The 23,276-nt window shown below is 37.2% G+C and overlaps 1 protein-coding gene across 6 annotated transcripts in view; it reads left to right on the plus strand.

The window, feature by feature from the left end:
* Positions 1 to 23,276, plus strand: part of MAP7 (microtubule associated protein 7) — a 92,211-nt gene that overhangs the window by 54,091 nt on the left and 14,844 nt on the right. For 2 of the 6 annotated variants that reach the window (XM_087940454.1, XM_087940444.1), the window contains exons 2-9: positions 5,698 to 5,799; positions 7,870 to 7,935; positions 9,931 to 10,094; positions 10,812 to 10,929; positions 14,725 to 14,835; positions 18,371 to 18,484; positions 19,586 to 19,710; positions 21,218 to 21,321. In XM_087940454.1, the coding sequence (XP_087796580.1) occupies positions 5,698 to 5,799; positions 7,870 to 7,935; positions 9,931 to 10,094; positions 10,812 to 10,929; positions 14,725 to 14,835; positions 18,371 to 18,484; positions 19,586 to 19,710; positions 21,218 to 21,321 (904 nt within the window). Of the gene's footprint in view, positions 1 to 276; positions 374 to 5,697; positions 5,800 to 7,869; positions 7,936 to 9,930; positions 10,095 to 10,811; positions 10,930 to 12,563; positions 12,651 to 14,724; positions 14,836 to 18,370; positions 18,485 to 19,561; positions 19,711 to 21,217; positions 21,322 to 23,276 lie in introns of those variants that run through there. The other 4 variants (XM_087940430.1, XM_087940437.1, XM_087940460.1 and 1 more) reach the window with 4 other exon arrangements.

The raw sequence follows: 23,276 nt of genomic DNA on the forward strand, positions 1-23,276 counted from the left end.
AGATGGGTTTTTCTTCCTGAAGCATGACTCTCTATTTTTGCATTTGCATTTGCAAAGTACAAATAATATACTCAGCACAGGAAAAATTACTGTTGGGACCACTGCTGTGCCCAGCAGTGTTTGTTTTGCTGTGGTTGATTGAAACATTTTTGTTAAATATTTTGGCTCTTCTTGATTGGCATCCCACTGTGCTCAACCCTGACCTGCTCTAACCTGCCCAAAACTGTGCTTTCTGTACCTCTTCTACATACTTTTTGTAGGAGAATGCCTTAGGTGGGAATACTATGCAATCTGGAATGTTGGGTTGAAAACAAAATGCAGTCTGCATATAACTTTAAGTGTGGAATATGGAGCAGGTTTGGGGAGAGTGGAAGTAAGTACCACAGACAATCTTCTGTACTCGAGATTAGGAAAAGAGAGAAGAGTATGAAAGAATATTAAATGTTTTTTATTTCTACTTGTAAAATGATAAGGTGATGAAATGTTGTTGGAAGTGGCTGTTCCCTGTTTTACATAACATTCAAATCTAGACATCATGTGTGATTATAATTTTATGGGATAAAATATAGAATGAGCTAACCAGTATAATATATTCCTGCAAGTCTGTTGCCAGATTGAATCAAAAGAGAAAAAAAAAAAGAATTAAGTCAAAATCTCTACTCTTAAAACTGAATCTTTCATATTAAATAATAAAGTTACTTATGCATAATATATTTATGGACTATTTAAGAAGCTGAATAACAGCAAGTTTATCATATGAAAACTAGGGGAAAGTAAGTAGAAGGAAATAAACCAATAATTGGAAAGGGAGACATTTAGATTAGTGTATTGCAATTTTGTCAGGTTTTTTTTCCTTTTTTTATCATAGTTTTGCTACATCAATTTTCTTGGGGCTTATACTACCTATGAGCAATATAAACAGCTACTATGTGTTGAAGTGTTCCCCATGAGTCTTTTCAGGATGTCCTACCCCTTGAAGTTAAATGGATGTTGGCTTGGGGATTAGGCCATTATTATAGCATTTTCCTAGCATTTAACTGTATCTGGAATAGTATTCCCAGATGGTTCACTTAGGCTGCACTTTTAGAAAACTTTTTGATGCCAGAATGACTATAAAATTTATTTTTCTGGACCTTTTAAAATGGTCCCTCGATTAGATATAAAGATATTATATATAAAATTAGATATAAAGTACAGTTTACCCATCTAAATTTTAATTTAACTACTCAATTATTTTATACATGCTATTGCATATTTCCTTTTTAAAAAGTGATTAGTTTTCCTGAAGGATGTTGCTAAAGAGACCACTGTAAATAGAAATATAATAACACCATTTGAAGTCTATGTTCAAAGAAAGCAAAGTTGAGATTTCAATGAAGGCACCTACCAGAAGCAGTAATCATGACCCCTCGTTGACACAACTAGACCAATTTCAGATATTGTGCTATTGGTGAAACCTTTCCACTGTGAGGGTTTGACTTTAAATTTTAATCCTTCTTCAATTTGCTGAAAATTGTAATCAGAATGCCTGGAATGATGTATGAAATTAATCCCATATGTATTGGAATATAGATCAGGGGTCTTCAAACTTGACAGCTTTCAGACTTGTGGACTTCAACTCTCAGAATCCCTCCTCCAGTCATGTTAGCTCAGGAATTCAAGTCCACAAGTCTTAAAGTTTGAAGACCCTTGAGTTCAGTGGTGGCTAAGCTTTTTGGGCTTCTGTGCCAAAAACTGTGCATGCACGAAGGCAATGCGCCCCCCCCATGCCCTCTACACATGCACGTACAATACCCCACCCCACTCCTGCCGCCCCCTTACCTGCACTGCGCCTCACAGCTGATTTTCAGCTATTTTTAGAAAAACAGGAAGTGATGAAACAAGGCTAGTTTTTGGCCTGCAAAGCTTGCAGAAGCCTTCCTCAAGCCTTTGGGAGGTCGAAAAAGTTATCAAACCTCAAAAAAATCAGCTGTGCCATAGGTTCGCCATCATGGATATAGATCATGAACATATGGGGAAACACTTTAAAAGCTACATGTTGCAGGAAAGCATTAGGAATTTTAAGAAATAAATAATTTAGATAGATAGATAGATAGATAGATAGATAGATAGATAGATAGATAGATAGATAGATAGATAGATAATTAAAATATTTGGCCATCATGTTAATTACTTCTTTTTAAAACATGTTTTTAGAAAAAGAAGAACTTTCAAATACTTTATTACCAGAAGCTCTGCTCTCTTTGCCTTATCTTTTCTGAAGTGGCTTCTTTTGAACTGCAAATAAATACAGCTTACTGGCTTTTGGTTTCAGCAATGTTATGAATTGCAAGTTTATTATGGTTTTATATCAGTGATTAAATAGGGACTTCAGAGAGCAACAAAGATAAGAAAAGCCCCTTGACTAAGGTTCTTTTCTATGCAGTGTTCTTGGAAGGGTAGCATAAGAGCTTGTGTTACCCTTCTTCCAAGATGGTTTGTCGTTGTGTTTCTACTTTCCAGTCTATCTGGTAGCCTGGCAATTCCGAAGTGACCCCACTCCTTCTAGTATTAATCAGAGTTTATCTTATTCTGCTTCTGAGCTAAGTCAGCAAAGTGATGTTCTCTTAGCTTTATGTCCACTGTGTTATTAAATACATGATATCCTGTACCAGTTGCACCTCCAATGAATTGGCAATCTATATCATTGAAATAATATGTGTGTGCATCTCTACAGGAGCTTTACAATATCCTGTTTGAATGCTTTAATATTAAACCTGAAATCAGGAAAACAATACAATACAGGTAATCCTTGCTTAGTGATGTACTGTTATGATGACAGCAACCGCCGCCCAGCTACTTACATCCTGTTTCCATAGTTCTGGCTACTGCATCTACCCCTTTGGTCCCAGGGGACAGCTACTGGAGCACTTTCATAGGCAATTTATGACTTTGGGACTGGTTTCCAGCAAAAGAAAAAAACCCTCCCAAAAGAATACATGGATTCACTTAAGGAACATGCTTAATGACTGTGACAAAGAAATGTTTTGAAATTAGATCTGGTCAGGCATGTGCCTTGACTTACGACCATCATGACTTCCAAGGGGAATTCCATTAAAGCCATACGTCAAGGAGTACCTGTATAATATTTGGGGGAGTTTTAGGTAGAAAAACTTTTGCAAGAACTACATAGATAGCACTTTCTCCAATATTTTGGCTAACGTGCCCTGAGAGGCTGCACAGATTTCCCATGTCACTGAATGGCCTTAGGTGTGCTTGAATGGGACATGGAAATATAAAAGTGTTTTTAAAAAACTATACATCTTTTTTTGCATGGAATGATTTTCAATCTTTTTACGATGGCTGCTAATGTAATAACCATTGGAGTGGATCAGAGGTGGCATTCAGCAGGTTCTGACCAGTTCTGGAAAACCAGTAGCGGAAATTATGAGTAGTTTGGAGAACTGGCAAATACTACCTCTGACTGGCCCCATCTGTTGTCTGCCTCCCAAGTCCCAGCTGATTGGCTGGGTCTTCTTTTGTTGCCCTGCACAGGAGAACGGAGCTGGAAAACAGGTTAGTGGGATGAAGAGGGAATGGGGATTTTGAAGTAACCTTCTCCTGCCACGCCCACAGAACTGGTAGTTAAAAAATTTGAATCCCACCACTGGAGTGGATTGCTGTACTGTAAGTAAGGTTGCTATGTGTAATGTGCCAAATTTTTGACCTTTGGTAATGCCAATAAAGAATCATGGGAACTACTGTGCAATAAAAATAGATTGTAAAAATGGGAAAGGCTGTTATTGTGATAAATAAATATGAATGTGTTTGTAGTGGTGCCATCCATTCCAATGTAGTTTGAATACAGCAATGCTGAATGTTTCTTTAGAACAGTGGTTCTCAAACATTTTGGTCCCAGAACCCTTAACATTCTTAAAAATTATTGAGGGCCCCAAAGAGCTTTTGTTTATGTAGATTGTATCTACAGGTAGTCCTCGGCTTACAACAGTTCATTTAGTGACTGTTTGAAGTTACATCATCATTGAAAAAAGTGACTTATGACTGTTTTTCACACTTACGACCATTTTTAGCATCTCCATGGTCACGTGATTTATGTTCGGATGTAGATCATGTGCTTGACAACTGACTCACAGTTGCAGTGTACCAGAGTCATGTGATCACCTTTTGTGACCTTCTGACAAACAACGAGGAAACCAGATTCACTTAACAACTGTGTTACTCATTTAACAACTGCAGTGATTCACTTAACAAAAGTAAAATGGGGCAAAACTCATTTAACAAATTTTTCACTTGGCAACATAAATGTTGGGCTCAATTGTGACCATAAATCAAGGACTGCCTGTATTAATACTTACTGTATCAGAAATTAAAACTAAGCTTTTTAAAAAGATTTATTGGACTTTGCAGACCCCCACCCCACCACAGAGACCGCTGAGGGGTCCCCAGATCATGTTTTGGGAACAGCTGCCCGAGAATATCTTAGATATATCTTACATTAGACGCCCTAATTCCACACGGGCTGTTTTCTGTTACACCCAAAGGGCTGAAAATTCAATGCTAGATTATGTGTTTACTGAAACCCTAACACCTGCCCCCAGTCAAGAGAAGGCTAGTTATTTTTTTAGCAGATGCAGCTGATCTGTTTTCAGTCATAGAACTTGTGATTTCCCCAGAGTGTTCCTGAACTACAGCTCCTCGCTTTCTGTGCCTGTGGTGGGATTCAATTTTTTTTTTACTACCAGTTCTATGGGCATAGCTTGCTGGGTGTGGTGTGGTTTGGTGGGTGTGGCTTGGTGGGCATGGCAGGGAAAGGTTACTGCAAAACCCCCATTCCCTCCCCACCCAACTAAGCTGCTTTCCAGCTCCGTTCTCCTGTGCAGGGCAACAAAAGATCAGCTGGGAGAAAATAGATGGGGGTGGGGCCAGTCAGAGGTGGTATTTGCCGGTTCCCCCAAACTACTCAAAATTTCTGCTACTGGTTCTCCAGAACCAGTCAGAACCTGCTGAATTCCACCTCTGTTCTGTGCCACTGGCCATCTGACTGGGATTGCTAGAAATTGTAATCCAGCATTATGTAGAACACTGTCCCTCAATTTTGCCAACTATAAGATGCATGGACTTCACACACCTTAAAGGTATCAAGATGGAGGAATGCAGGTCAAGGAAGATATATGTTGCCATTCTGTGCCTCATCCTAATTCATGTACGGATAGTCCTTGACTTACAACCATTCGTTTAACAATGGTTCAAAGTTACTCTGGCCTCGGAAAAAAATGATTTATGACTTATGATCCTCTCATTACCACTCCACAATCATATGATTGCAGTTTGGATGTGGCAACTGGCTCAGATTTAAGCCTGGTTGCAGGCAGGCGATTCCAACGGGCAACTTTCCCAGCCAGTTTCCGACGAAAAAATGTCAGTTGAGGAAACTGGATTCGCTTAACAAATACACGACTTGCTTCATGAGCACATACGTGATCCGCTTAACAACTCAGCAAAAAATAATCATAAACTTGGGCCCAATCACATGGTGATCATATGACTGCACCGACTCACGACAGAAATTTTGGTCCCAATTGTAGTCAAAAACTACCTGTAAATGAAGGGTTGGCATTGATTATCTCAGGGAGAAAAAAACAGAGATTGTATTGATATGGTTAATTCATTTATTTTTCTTTTCTCTCTTCATTTTAGTATCTGAAAACACTAAAGTACCAGATAAAAAAGCTGTCTCGTCCAGCCGGCCCTCTTCTGCCCTTTTAGGGCAGGGCACTAATCCTGCAGGACCCAAGACAGGTATTATAGTAATTTAACTCTTCCCAGTGTTTTCCATGAACTGGAATGTGACAGGATTGTTATATTCTAAAGCACCATCATTCTATAAATTTTAAATATTGCTGTTTTAGTTCCATTTCAAGTATGCTGTTTTGTATGTAAATTGTTTGCTGATTTTTAATCCACTTACTGTGGCTATTGTTATTGCTTTATTTTAAGTAATTCAGCAGACTGTTGCAGGATTGTTATTAGGAAGCCAACAATACATAAGCATAGTAAATACAGTCAATAGATATTGCTATTGAAATAGTACGACATTTTATTTGCCCTGCAACTGTCTTCATGCTTGTTATTGAACTGATGATTCTAAACAGAAAAAAGATAACGTAAGTGCCTGTCTTACTGATTACTCTCTCATTTGTGTGTCCCTGCAAAAAACTAGCAGCTAGCAGCTATGGCAGTAGAAGAAAAAATACCATTGGCTGTGAATTCTGAAAAATAATATATTCAGAACCCAGTGTTTTGGAGAGAATAATTCATGTATCCTATGAGAAAAAAAGTGAATACATACTACCTTATTTTAGTATAAGAAGTAATTCTTAAAGTGTTATATGTAGTCCTCAACTTACAACAATTTTGTAACCATTCAAAGTTACAACAGAACTTACAGCCATCATTAAAGAGCCGTGGTGGCACAGTGGTTAGAATGCAGTACTGCAGACTACTTCTGCTGACTGCCAGCTGCCATAAGTTCAGTCCTGACTGGTTCAAGGTTGACTCAGCCTTCCATTCTTCTGAAGTCAGTAAAATGAGGACCCAAATTGTTGGGGGCAATATGTTCTGTAAACTGCTTAGAGAGAGCTGTAAAAGCACTGTGAAACTGTATATAAGTCTAAGTGCTATTGCTATTGCTATTACATCCGCAAGATTCACATGATCAAAATTTGGGCACTTGGCAACCAGCATAGCTTTATGATGGTTTCAAAGGCCTGGGATCATATGATCATCATTTACGACCCTCCCATCTGGCTTCTGACAAGCAAAGTCAATGAGGGAAGCCAAATTTGCTTAATGATTGTGCGATTCCTTTTAATAACTGCAGTGATTTGCTTGAAAAGCCATGACAAAAAAGATTGCAAAATTGGGAGTGAATCACTTAACCACCTTGCTTAGCAGTGAAAATTGTGGTCCCCGTTGCAGCTGTAAGTAGACGGTTACCTGTAGGATGGATAGGATTCTACAGCATGTTGTTGTGAATTAATTTTAATGTAAGCTTCTTAACAAGCTCTCCCTCAGAGGTTCTCCAGTGTGAGCCCTCTGCAACTGGAGACTGAGGTTCACATCATTGAAAGAATCTTAATATTGCTGGACAGAGAACACTATGGAGTACTTCTAGATGAAGCTTTTAATATGAAATTGTTTTTCCACATTCACTTATTTTGAGAGCTTTAAATGACCTTGTCAAACACACAAACTATTCCCATTATTATCTCTCATTTTTTCCCACCATATTTTTCTTTTCAAGGAAAAAAAAAAGAACATTAAAGGAGAAAAATATGGGATAGCAACCCAATAACTTTTGATTATTAATATTTGGAAGTATTGAAGATTTCAGGGAGAAATCTAGAAATCTTCAATAATATAGAAATGTACATGTTCCTGGGTATTTATTTTAATGTAAGTTTTCTAGCTGATTTATGGAACTGATTAAAATGATGATGGATATCCTAAATAATGATGGCTTAAACCAGTCCTCTGTTTCCCAGATGTGTCAAAAATGTAATTCCAAGTTCCCAACTAATACCTAGAAGATATATAGTTGAGGAAGATTTTAATAAGATGCTCTTGAATATGGTATGGGGGAAAGACTTCACAAGTTGTTAAATAAATACTCTCCTTTTTATTTTGTTATGAAATAAATTCTGAATCGGTTTTAGAATCCTGCATTTTTTAACATGACATCTTAAGAATAGATTTCTATGTATTGATGCTTAGAAGTAGGTTCTGTAGAATTTAGGAACAGCTGCCATTCATATAAGATGAATAGATTTGGAGCTAAATCTTACATTGTTTTCACTAATTGTATACCAGCACTAAAAGTTGATGAAAGACAACGACTGGCCAGAGAACGAAGAGTAGAAAAGGACAAGGTTTTAGGTAAGTCATACTTACTAATAAACCAGGTAAATTTCCTTGTTGATGGGTTCTCAAAGCACAGTATTACTGTCCTCTGGATTGTATCACTCCCCTGACCAAGGTTCAAGTAATATCAATACTGCTTTAAATGAAATTTGGAGGCCTGGCTTATTCCTTGTCTTGGATTGGGTGGAATATATGTCACCTGAGTGACATTGTATTAATGTATTGTAGCACATTAGCTCCCTGGTTGTTTCTATTTTTTATTTCTTTTGTTGTCTTGGATTTGTTTTAAAATTTATACAATGCCTCAAATTGATCTAAGCAGTCTTATAAATATGAGAGAGAGAAATAGATAGGATTCTTGCATTTGATACAATGAGTTAGGATAGGTGTAGAAAATAAGGAAGATGACCTTGACATAGATTCGCAGGTGCCAAAGCATTTTTTAAGTCCAGAATATCCAGATAATATTTAGCAGCTCACGCAGAGACCTTCCTAATTCATGGAAGTCTAAGAAAAAGGAGATCAGACTTTCATGGTTCTGTTATGGTAACCAATCTCAATATTTTTTATTACTGTATTTTATTGAATGTATTTTTAATCCATTAAATGAGAGCCAGTTTGGTATAATGGTTAAGGCGTTGGCCTAGAAACCAGGAGATTGAGTTCTAGAACTCAATCTCCTGGTTTCTAGGCCAACGCCTTAACCATTATACCAAACTGGCTCTCATTTAATGGATTATTTAATTCTGTAATTATTTAATGGATTTTAGTCATAGTATCATGCATCTGTTCATTTATTTGATGATTGTTTATTTGAAATATTTAAAAGCTCTTGTAATACATCTCCAGGTTATGCTCCATGTTAAAAATACATTCAATAAAATACAGTAATAATTTTTTTTTTTACAAGGGCTGTAATTATGACAACTGATTATGGTTTTTAAAGATGCATTGCTATGTCTTTAACATATGGTTGAACTATGACCTACAATTGCAACTGAAATTGTATTTCTGATTTGTCCCACAGTCATCCAGATGTTCAGACTGGATTTGGCATTTTTATCTACCTACTGAGTCCTTCCCAAGGACGTGGGCTAGGCAGGTGTTGATGTTTGATGGTATTAGGTATTGTTGCAGGATGTAAGCTGTTCTGAGGAAAGCTGCCATTTGCAATTGACCAAAATTGGTGATTTTTGTCAATGTCAGTGGTGTTCAAGTGGTGCGCCAGTTGTTTGGGGACTGTACCCAGGGCACCCAATACTAAGGGTATTACTTTCATTTTCTTTTGTCATTTTATTTCTGTTTGCAAGTCTTTGTATTTTGTTATCTTCTCCAATTCTTTCTCTTCTATTCTGCGGTCTCTAGGTACTGCCATGTCCGCCATCCAGACTTTTTTTGTCTTTTTTATTGACACTCGTTAGTCTGGAATGTTATGTGACAGATGCCTGACGGTTTGAATTCCAAAGTCCCAGAGCACTTTAGTTCTTCATTTTCAATTACTTTCTCTGTTTTATGGTCTCACCAGTTTGCTTGTTTATTTATTTATTTATAAATTTTATTAATTACACATTAAAACATTGGACACAGTGCAACCATCCTGGCATCGTCCTTGCCTTACATACTAAAGTATCAAATAAATATTATATATACATTGCTACCTTTATACAGTTAGTCTATCCAGTATATACATTTATAAAGACATCATAATCTCATCTGTATTATTAATTTTTTACTTTTGTCTCTTCTCTTCTATTCAGTTACAATTACATACATAACCTCAACTCTCCATTCTATGAATCCTAGTTATTTTTTATTCTGGGTTCCTTCTTCCATTTCCAACCATTGATAAAATTTATTCCGTATCTCATGATAATGCTGTAATACCAGAATGCTGTGAACTTCTTTAAATATGGGGGTATTGGTAGTTAAATATTCATGCCATGGTTAAATATTCATGCCCTAGAAGAATATCCCCCCAAATGTGTGAAATTCCCTTTGATATCCTTTTAGCAGCGAGAGAAGCTGCTTGGCTAGAAAAAGAGGAGAGAGCGAGGCAACATTATGAAAAACATCTGGAGGAACGTAAAAAGAAATTAGAAGAGCAGAGGCTAAAGGAAGAAAGAAGGCGAGCTGCAGTAGAAGAAAAACGGAAGCAGCGAATAGAGGAGGACAAGGTAGGAGAAGTCCTTTACAGGATCTTTGGGGCAATAAGTTTCTATATGGAGCAGTGAAAACAGGGCAGATAATGGGCTCCAGTCAGTGGTGGGATTCAACCAGTGTTACTACCGGTTTGGTGACTATGTTTTGCGTGTGCGTGTAAAAAAACCTTAAGCTGTGCCGCCCGGACAGTTGAAAAGCGCTGTGCGCAGATGCACAGCGTTTGAAAAGCCCCCTTTTTCCTGCTTTTTCAACCTCAGCTGTGTCGCGCAAAGCAACTGAGGTTGAAAAAGCAGGAAATAAAGGATAGGTAAGAGCCCGGGTGGGTGGGCCAAACAGCAACAAACACAGAACTGGTTTAATGTCTGCTGCTCTTCAGAGCTACCAGTTCTATAGAGCCGGGCAGAACCAGTAGCATCCCACCTCTGGTTCCAGTGAAATTTAGCCATCACATGCCAATATAAGTTAGCCCATTCACTCTTTTTGGGAAATTAGAATTCTGCTATTTACAGGTCTCCTTGAATGTTCCTCATTGCAGCTGGGTAGAAAAAGAGCTAGGACCAAGGCAGTACAGACAGTGGGAATATAGGAATTCATTGATGTCTCCTCTCACTGGATTGCCTTAAGATGAGCACATTTTATGCAATTGATTGCATTTATCAGTTTAAATTAAAATGAATGAAATGAAGGCAATGTCACTTCAAGCCAGTTGTAATAGTTTGCTATCTCATTAGGAGAGACATGAAGCTGTTGTACGCCGCACAATTGAGAGGAGCCAGAAACCAAAAGAAAAGCTGAACAGATGGTCCTGGGGAAGTACGCTTCATCGTAGCAGCAGCGTTAATAATGCAGGTAAAATTGGAAGCCAGGTATCTCACTCTGTCTCCTTTGTGTGTGTGTGTGTGTGTGTGTATACTAATAGATACATGGGTTGTTTAACTGAAGACACCTCCTTTCATACTGAATTGCATTTGTAGACTTTAATTGCATATGTCTCCAGATGTGTGGTGCCTCTTTCTTTTATGCTTAACTTTCCAGTATGAGAAACTGGTCTCATATTTGGACATCTGATTTCTCCTTTCCAACTTCATTTGTATTTGTATGTATTTGTATTATTTGCTTTGTCTGTTTCTATGTATAGCATTCTGTTTGTTTAAGCCAAGCTTTTTAAAATTATGAATTTAATTAAATATTTAGATAAGTAATATAATTTCTGATAAAGCAATGAAACCAATAATATATTTTGTTGTAGCTGTGAAAGCCTTTGTATAGGGAGGAAAATCCAGTAGTCAGTATTGCTTATTAATTAATATTTAAAGACTGATTTATCTTTCCTCTAATGAACTTGGCTTTGAAGAGATTTTCCCCCCTCTGTTGTTCATTTCAAGCAGCCAATCTCTTTTCTCAGGTCTCTGTGTGAGTTTTAGGCTATTTTAATAAATAGGGGAGAGGTACACATTGGTATCTGACTTCAACTATAGGTAGCTTACTATATTTAAAACGTAAGCATAAATGTCCTCTTCCACTGCAGTCAAATTCTGAGGAAACTCCATTCCATCAGTCATACAAAAAAAGATATTATTCATCTGTTTCCTAGATGTCATAAAAAAACTGGAGGAATTCCTCTGTTTTCACCCAATCAGGTCTTATGGATACATAGGAGGTCCTCCTCAGTTGATGGAGGAGGATCTTATTATAGATCCGTGATGGCAAACCTATGGCACACATGCCAGAGGTGGCACATAGAACCCTCTCTGTGGGCATACGTGGCATTGCCAACTGCACTTCTGGTTTCTGGTCTTCGTGGGAGCCGGAGTGCTGGGAAACGGCCCAAAAAACAGCCTGAAAACAGCCCAGAAAATGGCCCCCAAAATGGCCAAAAAACAGACATGCGCCTGTGGTCTTCAGGTTTCTGGTGCTCTGGCACACGCACATGCACGCACATGCATGCACATTCCAGTTTGGGCACTTGGTGCCGAAAAGGTTCACCATCACTGTTATAGATGGACTCGAGCTGTGCAGAAATTGTGTTTCTATTAATACTTTATTTTCTTTCTTTGAAAATGCACTAGCAGTCTTAATTGCATTTGTTATGTGACAAAAACATTGATCATTGCTCTTAATTTATAAGTAAAATGGTAAAATCTCCTTTAGGACAAATTCAGTCGTTAGCAATTTCATGGACATTTCAATCCAGAGCTCTTTTGACAAAAGTATGGAAGTGGCTTGCTATTGTTTTTTTTTAATTGCCTAGCCTAATTGAACACTTTACATTTCTTGATGTTTTCTCCTATTCAAATACTAACTAGAACAACTTTATATATTTTCATCAACTAAAATGAGGTAGACACTGCTACAAGATCAAATTGTTGTCTTTTTCATAAGAACGTTCTACCTGTTATTTTTGCTTCTTTTTGTGTAACTTGACTGCTGCCTTTTAAGTTTCTCTTTACTTTTAAAAATCACTATCTTGCATTCTGTCCTAGGTTATTTTGTTGAATCATCCTTCACCCTTCTCGATTTAGCAGGCTTGGAGTACCACTTCAAATCTCTGGGTGGTGCTAGAAAACTCGGTACATAAATCACTATGATTTGTTGAATTCATCACAAGTAGTTATGTCCTCAAAATAGGACCAGTATGCCAGTACCTAATCCATCTTTTTGTAGATTGTGTGCATGTCTAACACTGCATAGACTAGAGCTGATAGATAGCCCTCGCTTTTTCCACAAGTTTACTGAATTTATTACTGGGCGACTTAAAGAATGTGGCACAACTTCTCAAAATGCATTTGTATAATTCTGAAGCAATGCTGCCTATTTGGAATATATTTTAACCTTGAGAAACAATGTTTTCAAAAGTCTATTGGATACAAGAAAAAAAAACATTATTTTTGTTTTTCTATTACTTATTTTATTGTGTAGTGCTTTAAAAATATGTAATGATTATTCTTGAAAACTATTAATTATTCCATCTTCAGCATGATTTTGTATTTTTCAGTGATGCAATTTGTCACTGCATTTAAAAAAAAACACCCCATCACCAACATTTTAAGAAAAGCAAAAAGAATCCTGTCACAGGATTGCCTTCTGTACCTACCTATTCTTCAAAAGGAGTCTCGCTGGTTATCATTCAGGAACCTGCCCCACTATTTCCAGATCAGGTGGCACATAAGACTCTGGGAAATATTTGTATCAGCATCTTTCCTAGCTCTTATCATGGTTTCCTTTCTTTGCTCTGAATCCCATTGTGTCATTCTTCTCCATGCCCCTGTTCATTTATTTTTTTTTTGTTTTGGCAAATAAAAGTTTGCTTTGGAGGAAAGTGGCTTTATGTTGTTTTGAAAAAGGAATAAAAGGATGTCAAAGGACTGCTGGGTCACATCATTATGTATCCATGCTGAAAACTCAACTGTCCTCTAAAAAAAAAAAACCAAAGTCATCAAGTTGGAGAGGAAATAACACGGGGAAATTACATTGTGTGCAGTGTGTGCACTACAGTGGAAATCCTAGTTGAAGGACTTCATAAAGAAGATAAGGAAGAGCTGAACGTTCCCCCACAAAGCTACGAGAAATGAAGCTTAAAAAGATGGTGAATTGGATTATATAACATTTATCCAGATAACCATTCAGTGATGCAGCCTTTTCTCGATCTGACATCCTCCAAATGACTTGGGGCAATAATTCTCAGAATTCCCAACTAGCATAGCGTTTGTCCTCAGCTGTGTTTGATCTGTGACCCCAAATATTTCCAGGCAGAATAGGTCAAAGCTGCCTCATCCTACCTGGAAGGCATGAGGATAGAGAAGGCTGCAGCGTTGGTTTCTAAGATAATAATAATATAAAACTTTTGCTACACTCTAAGGAAAACAATTTTATTTAAATGCACCAAAATCCTTTCCCACCATGGCTTTCAACCCAAATAACCTATAACTGTGCTATTAAAAATCTAAAACAGTGAGATTTTTGAAAATGCAAGTAGGTCTGGCTGTAAGATTGCATGCATGAGCTGCACAGAATTCTGCCTATAGCACTTTTCACAAGAAGTGCCTGGAAATAATCTCGCAGGAACTTCTTTAATTTTGAAAGTTCCTGACTTTGAAACTCCATGGTTTTCTTTCTTTCTGCCTTGTTTCTATAGCTTTCCCATATGAACATACAAGGACATATAATACTGAGAGATTCTAGTTCATAGGACTCTCTTACCATTAAATGTTTTTGGCTTTAAAATATTTGGTTTTATTACTCATTTCATTTCTCATTTCCCTCAGGTTTACTGCATTATCTTGAATGTCCATACAATGAATGAAATAACCCTTTTAAATCTCATTGCTTTATTTCTTATTCTTCATTTGCATTTGTTTCATTAAAGAGAACATTGCTGTTTTATTAGGAGTTTGGCTGCAATTTGAAATTAAATGTGCAATCCTATATTTATCTTCTAAACAGTAAACCCTCAATTGGACTTATTGCAGGATAACTATAGGATTCCATTTTGTGCCCAATCTTTGAGTCACCTAAAAAAACCAATCCCTTGATATATCCTCACAAAGCATAAGAAAACAAATCTTCCCATTTATGCTCTGGAGGACTACAAAGTCACATTATTGCATGCGGGCTGTCAATTAGCATTATTTCCATTTGTTTTAGATCCAGACAGGCGATCTGTTTCAACAATGAACCTTTCGAAACATGTTGATCCAGTCATTAACAAGCGGCTCTCCTCCTCATCTGCAACATTACTAAATTCTCCAGACAGAGGTACAGTTTGGAAGAAAAGTGGAAAACAAAGGATCAAAAAAAATGTTCCGTATGATAATTGTTTTGAAAAATTTGAGCAGCTCTTAAGTAATTTCCTTTATATTATTAGAGGAAACAAAATGTGGCTTTGGACAAAAAGCCACCTTTTGAGCAGGAAAAAAAATACCACAAATGCATAAAGCAGTGCTTCTGTCAGGTTTTTTAGTAAATGATTTTTTTAAAAGAAAAGTTATAGAGCATCTGCTCATTTCTCCATTGTGCATGGAATATATTTTAATTTTTGTGCATCATCATTGGATTAGATCATATTCATTTGATTATTCCCCCCTACATTTTTTCCATTAAAAAGTGCTCTTGAATCTCACTCTGGTTAGTCAGTTTGATAATTCCTTGGCTAAGAAACTGGGTATTCAATCTTCCTATTGGCTTCATATCTTGACATGCTTACATGTCTTCCCAGAGAGATTATTCTGAACTATATTGTTTAAAAAGAAAGCAAGTATTCTTTTCATTGTTCTTACTTTTTAATGGATATAGAGAGGAATTTTTAAAAGCTGCTCAGTGGTAATCAAAATGTCTGAAGGACTGGATATATATATATATTTTTAAACCAAAATTATTTAGGTTTTCCATTATAGTGTGAAACTTTTTGGAAAGTCTCATCCATTTGGTAAATGTACATATGTCTGACAGAAAATTTCACTGAATTGAATGAGGCATATTGTCAACTAGATTATGTGCATGGGATAATCTTTATTGCCATATGATTGTTTATGTTAGTGAATTATGTGTTTTTCTCCACATATGGAAATAAGTACATGTCTATGTATTTATAATTGTCAAACTGACAATTCTATTAGCTTTGAAATATTGTCTCACTGACAATAAAATACTACATATCAGATAAGTAATTTATTCTCCTTCTCAAAAACCAAACGCAATGTTTCCGCTTTCATATTAAAACAAAGGAGGACAACCATTTTGTACTGTAGTCAGGGACCATACTTTTAGGGATAAGGTGAAAGGTAAATTTATGTTTTTATGATTATGAAATGCAAATTTGTGTTACTTATGAATCCTGGTAGTTAGAATGCAGTATTGCAGTATTACAGCCTAAAAACTGCCATATAACTTCAGCCGTTTGGTTTGTGTGTATGTGTGTGCCCTTGAGTCATTATGCCCAAATATGCTCTTCCAAGGGACAACTGGATTTTCTGGGTTTTCTTTGAAGATGTTTTGCTTCTCATCCAAGATGCTTCTTCAGAGCTCTTGAAAAAGCGCCTTCGGGATTCAAGGGCACACACAGACCAAACGGCTGAGATTGTATGGCAGACTTGATGCTACTGTTGGAGTAGAACTAGCTCTCCATAATGAAGTAACTTCGGACCAGCAAAATCTTCCCTTTTCCTTATTAAAACATGGAATGAAATTAAGAAAAAACAGAAAGTCTAGTTGCTTCTTGAAAAAGCACCTTTGGGACAACAGTGACCTGGATGAGTGAGAATCTCCATAGACCTTGAATCAGTGTTGACTCCTGGTCACTGCCTGGACAAATGCCTATAGACTGGGTGGGTTTGTTGGGTTTTTTGGTAAGATTTTATTAGTGGTTTGCTATTGCCTACTTCCTAGGGCTATGAGAGAATGACTGGGCTAAGGTGATGCAGTTGGCTTTGTGTATAAGATTGGGCTAGAACTCATGGTCTCCCAGTTTCTAGCCTGATCCCTTAACCACTGCATCAAACTGGCTATCTGATGTGTAGTTATTATCTTAAATTTCAGAGTGCTCCCAGAAGGAAGAAGAGATAGTGTTGTCATGCTCCATCACTCATTTGGTCCTTGTTATTCTCTTCTCATTGCTAGAGAACAGTTTATTGAATTTAATGTGTGTAACTGAAGTAGCAATAAATATAATCTTAGATGTCCATTAATTATATCAGTCAGAGAGGAGAAATAATAATTCCAATGGTATGCCTTAGGATTTTGCTATAGTATTTGTCTTCATGCTTTCTTATCTACATTGGTTAAAGATACACATTTAATGACCAATAATGTGCTTAATGGAGTCATTCTTAATACATTTTGAATTTGATATACTTTGCCTGACTATGTTTCTATTAACTGTAAAAGCTATTTTATAGTAATTCGTTATAGAACATTTTTTATAAATGCATTATATCATTACATGGGATAATGATTTATTATCTTTTCATACACACACACACACACACACACACACATAAATACACACATAAAGGATGTTCAGATTAATGTAAAACAGGAGGGTCAAACTCAGCCCGTGAACCAAATCAGGCCTGTGGAGTGCTTAAATCTGGCCCATGGGGCCAGCTTGGAAATATCAAGGGACTGGCCCGCAGTCCTCCGGAGGATAAAATGGGCTGTGTGCAGTCTCCCCGCACCTTGTTTTCACCCTCCATGGCCTCCTGCAGCACTCTGCTGGCCAAAACCGGGCCCAAAACAGGCCAAAAACGCGCTGAAAACGGCCCAAAATGGGTGAAAAATAGGCCACGCGGCCTGTTTTTGGCCAGCAGAGTGTTGCAGGAGACCATGGGGGGTGAAAATGAGGTGCAGGGAGGCTGTGTGCCCCGTTTTGGCCGGCAGGATGCTGCAGGAGGCGTCCGTCCGCCCCCCCTACCCCCCACCCCAGCCCGCAGAGGAGAACTACAATGCTGATCCAGTCCTCGAAGAAATCCAGTTTGAAATACCTAATGGTACATCCAGGATTGAACTTTGCCTTTCCTTTGGGAGGATCTACTCCTCTTGGTGAAAGATATGTAAACTGTGCACACAATTAACAAAATGTTTTCATGTTTAATATAAAGAGATATTTGTTTTGATACGTAATAACTTAGAATTATTTTCATGGTAAGTTTGAACACGTTCAGTTTTTGGTACTTCTTGCAAATAAACATGTTGGATGTAGACTTAAACTGATTTTAGGGATGATGCCATATCAAAAATAGTGGGGGGGGGGGTTCATGAGCACCATGAAATTCTTTAACAAACAGCAAATCCATGGCAGGCTGTGTTCTCCCACTTGTAGCAAGAAATAAAGGAAAAGTCTGCATCTCCTCTGCCTCAGAGGCAGGCAACTTCCACTCTTCTCCATGGTTTCATTTTCTGCACATAATTAGATGCAGTGTAACACATCTGGGCTTAATCTGCTGCCTTTAGAGCCGCTGAAGAAGCTCACAGTAAATGATTTCTTTATGGTTGTGGTTAATTATAGGAAATGTATTTGGGAGCACTTTCTTTTTGTGTGAATAATAATTAACATTGTACTGTTGTTCTTTCAATGTTCATATTTTTTTATTAGGCCCAATTTCTTGCAAGTATTTTTGGAAATAATTGCTGAAATGGAAAGGCAAGATGAATGAATGAATTAATGATCAGTTGTCTTTCCAATGTTCTTAATAAACACTTATGTGTAATGAGGTCAGAGTTTAATCCAGAACTGTAATGTGATTCTCTGTGAAAGACATTTGAACTAACTTCTCACTTATATGATGGCATTCAGCTCGACGTATGCAGCTAAGTCCATGGGAAAGCAACATGGTTAGCAGGCTTCTGACCCCAACTCATTCATTCTTGGCTAGGAGTAAAAGTGCAGCAACTTTATCTGGAGATGCAGGTAAAAGTAAAAAGTCAATCAATTCCCTCCTCGGTTATATCATTTTCAAAGTATGCAGTCTTTTAAATTTTGCTTTGGAAAATTTTGGGTTGGCTTGGCTGTTGTCTGAATCTTGATTCAAGGAATAGTCTGCATTATTTTCTCTCCTTCCATTTTTCGAGCTCTTCTTGCTTTTTTTCTGTAAATCTCAGTAGAAAATTATCTAATTTCAACAGCAAAGGGTGCCTGCCTCCATTAACAAGCTCCCCATCATGTTTTAGAGAAATCTTGCAACCATACCTGTCCTACTTATATATTAAATTGACCATTCTATGAACATGGTTTTTAGATATAATTAGGTATTAACATCTAAAATTACTGATTGAGTAAAACAGAACTTTCAGTAAATCAAAATTACTTTATAGTTCCCAACATGATACCTATTATTTCATAATCAGATTCCGATTTAAATATGCCTCAATTTCTCATATATGTAGTTTAACAAAGAAGAAGTACCATGTTTATATGAATTTAACTCAGACAGATTTGACAAAAGTTACATTTTTATATAAATTGAATGAATAAAATTAATATGTCTTAATGGTCCTTTAGGAAACGAGTACTTTCATAGCTGAAGCAACAGAATTAATGTAGGACGTTCTAGTTGCTTTCAACTTAATTATTCATATAAAAGAAGAATTAGATTAGACCTAATAGAATAAGAATTGAATCTATTGTACCAGAGAGCTGTTTTGGATGGCATAAATGGAGGCATAAGTATTTTAATCCTGCAGTTCTGGGAATAAATACCCTTATGGGATTTATTCTTAGGTAGACCTTTGTACAATTCTGTATTTTGGTAGACCATATTTCTGCTTTAAATAGGAAGAAATGTAATTTCAGGCCTCTAATTTGTAGATAATCCCAGGATAGTTCTAAGCATTCTGCTTTTTCTCTGTTTGTATAGTAATACTTTCCTTCTTTCGTTTTTTCTTTCTTTATCTCTGGTTCCTGCTTCTGGTTCCTGCTCCTGTCTCTTGGGTTTCCTTCTATGTGTTTGGTTAAATTTATATATGGGAAAAAAAATAAATACCCTAGTTATCCCCATTTGTCCTCGTTCAGCATCTTGCAGCCCAATCAGCCCTCTCTCCTTCAAGGCCGTAAGTTGCCAAAGTCCAGCAGACCGAGCAAAACTGTTTGGCACAGCCCCTGAGGTTAGACGGAGAAGGACCACACATTCAGCCGGGGTAAGTTCCCAAATTGGGAATAAGCTTGCACCTTTGATGAAATCCTGAATACCTAGGTTCTTTTCCTTATCATAGGAAAATAATTAATACAGAGGAAAAATGTGGACATGAAATCATACTATTTGCACATTAAGATGTGTGCGTTAAACTACCATAATGATTCTGGTTTATTAGCAAAGCTTTTGTGATCCAAAAGGATTTTTCACCTAGTAAACTGCCTATTGTTTGTGAAAATTTCACGAGAATGGGAACATGGGTTGATTCATTAGCTTTACATTTTGAATTAACAGCTTGTGTTTAAAAATGAACGAAAAGATTAGGAAGACATTTCCAGATACAAAGTTTATATAATTGATAGATCTTAAGGGAAGCATAAAGCATTGCAAGTTATATGCTTTGTGCACAGAAGTGCTCAGACACTAAATCCCATCATCATCATCTGTAAAAGGCTCAAGCTTGAAATCAAGAGAGTTGATTTAAGCGGTGTCCATGAAATGGTAGTCAAAAAGATGTAAGATGACAGTTGGCAAAATGTGACTGGGCCATAGAGTGACAATACGACAACTATGTGTCGGATAACCCATAGTTCTGGATGCTGCTGGAGCTAGGCTGAGTACAAGGCAGTTCCTCTTGTTTTTAAGTTGACCTTTTAAAATGTGTTATAAACTATAGAGTAAGAAAAATGGTCTTGATAGAGATTTGCAAGATACTTGAGGGGTGAAATATGTTTCATATAGTGCTCATAAGTGACTCAGACAGGGACTTCCTAATTCACTGAAGTTTAAGGAGGGATGAGGTACAGCACAATCAGATGTGCCAGATTCTATTATTATAGCTAATGTCAATAAAAGTAATTTTATCCACTATTTCATTTCTTGGTACAGCCTACCAGGTGGAGTTGATATAAACTGCAATCAAAAAGGATCATTCTTTTTCTTGAAAACTGTAAAAATGTTTAGGTTTAAATATAGGGCAAATCAGAAACACATTTCACTGAACTCAAAGGCAATGTGTTTGGAACTGATGTATTGAATTGCTTGAATCATCCATTATGGTTTGGGAATGGTAGCTTTTCACAGTGTCTGTGAGGATAACTCATGGTTAAGCAAAGCATTACCAGATTGTGCAAGACATTGTTTATTCAATTAGTCAAAATCTCTGCATTCATGGATAGTGCTAGGCCATAAATAATGATTCATAAACCATAATGGTGGGATTTACAAATCAAATTGCAAACAAACAAAAATGGAATGGCTTAAAATAAAGGTTCAATCCAAATAATCAGAAGATACGGAACACTATAGTCACAAAATGCAAATTAAAACAAAAACAAAAATTACATATCATGAGTCCAATCTTTTATCCTCTTTTGAAACTGAAGGATAATTAACATTTGTATAGCAGTAATTTGCAATAGCAAATCTTTATTTCTAGGTGCATTTAATAAGGTGGCTTTCTTTCTGTGGCTATGCAAAATGCCTCATTTGTCCTATTTGTTCAATATTAGAGTAGCAGAAAAGGAAAGGAAAGAGGACTCTCATCAACTAATCCTTCATCGGGTAAAAGAAGAACCCGTTCACCATCTGCCTTCAGAAATAAACCAGCTGCTTGGTAAGTAACTTAGTATTAGCCTTTATTTCATCTTAGTTCTATTTTTATCTTGTATAGTTGCTATAGGAATCAGTTGGCGGTATATGAACATGAAAGAAACAGTTGGCTATACAAATAGGAAAAAGATACATATATTAAAGCAGTGGTTGCCAACCAGTGGGCCGGGGACCATTGGTGGTTCGCGAGAAAACTTTGGTGATCCACAGAGAAATGTTACCCCTAAAGCACCCCACCCCCCAAAGCAATTAATCCAGGTTGTGTGGAAAAACAAGGCTGAGCCACCCACATGGCCCATGGGAACACAAGGCTTGCATCGCTTGCATTGCTAACAACATGAGGTAGTGAGGGGAGGGGCAAAGGGCAGAGGAGGGGAACTTTCCCCAATCACCCCTTGCGCCTCACCTGGCCACCGGCCTGCTTCTTTCCCCTTCTTTCTTCTGCTTTTGGCTGCACTCAAGGAAAGCAGCAAACGTCTTTCTTTCTCTCCCCCAAACTCCCCCAGAAATTAGTCTTTTGGACCCTGCAAGGCATCCTGCACCAAGAGGCTGCACCATTCTGGTGGAGTTTGGGGGAGAGAAAGAAAGACTTCTGCTACTTTCCTTGCTTAAAGCCAAAAGTCTCCCTCCCTCCCTCTCTCTCTCTCTCTCTCTCACTCTCTCTCTCTCCCCCTGAGAACGGAGATGGAGATGGTACCCTGCAATCCCAAATAAAGAACGATCAATTGGTAGGAAAATGGCTGAGGAATTTTCCTGCAGACTTTTGGGGCGATTTTCCTAGGGTCTCTGGTCTGTGGGATTTAAAATGATGAGTTTGGTGGTCCCTGAGGTCCAAATGATTGGCGACCCCTGTATTAACGGAACACCCCAGTCTGATTTTTTTCTCCAGTCTTGATGGACAGTCAGTGGGATCTTAAAACCATGCTTCCCAATCTAGTAATTCCCAATCATCATTCCCCTTGGGAATGATGATGTCTGTAGCAGGTATGTTTAGTGATCATCAATCAGGGAAAAGTACCTTAGTCCAAATTGTGTCATCAAATATTTCTAGAAATTCTGTCTACAAACAGAGAAATCACAGGGGCATATATATATATATAGAAGAAGTTCTTTTCTCTAAGAAGAGTGTTCTGTGGTTTCCCTTTCTAGACTCTGCAAACAATCATAGCTAACTCTCAATAGTAAAGCAATAGGTATCTTAAAGACCCATTCATTGCTTAAATAGCTATTCTTATCCAAGTACCTCAAAAATATCTCCAAATATATAGATTAGCAATTTCAGTCATAGTTTTTGTGCACACACAGCAATAATCTCTTTTTCCCCTTCTACAGCCTTTGCAAGATAAAGATGTTGAATAGAAGTCTTATAGCAAAGCAGGCAATGCTAAAACTTGGAAACTCCTATCTTTTCTCTTTCAGTAGCCATTGTAATATCACAAATTGTTTTGAAAGTACCTTTCCTTCAAAAGTGGATTACTCTAATGTGAGGCAAGGCTCCAAAAAAAAAAAAAAAAAAGCCCAGTCAAAGTCATTTTGGGATTATGAAAATGGTACCACATTGCTGATTTCTAGCTGAAGCAGAACCCTGTTCTTTTTTGAGAAAACAAGCAGATAAATTTTAATAAATCTTTAGCAAAGTGTACTAAGCTGTGCCTCATTGAGGCATAATATCTATTTGTGGTCCTCTTTATACAAGATAAAATGATGTTTCTCAGATAGGTTCTTTTCCCCCACTCCTCTCAAAGCTTCAAAAGAGTAGGGAAGAATGGATAGAGATGGGGAAATGTTTCAAAGCAATAAAATGGAGTAACTGTAACTCAACAATATAATATAAATGATCTAAATGTACATATATGCATCCAAACTGGACTGTGTTGTTTCCCTGTGTCATATAATATATGTAGGTATGTGAGTATATGCATAATTTGTATTATTTGTTTGTTTGTTTATATTTTTGAC

Source organism: Pseudonaja textilis, chromosome 1 (assembly GCF_049901715.1).
Source record: "Pseudonaja textilis isolate UNSWEBS1 chromosome 1, rPseTex1.2, whole genome shotgun sequence".
NCBI classification, from domain to species: domain Eukaryota; kingdom Metazoa; phylum Chordata; class Lepidosauria; order Squamata; family Elapidae; genus Pseudonaja; species Pseudonaja textilis.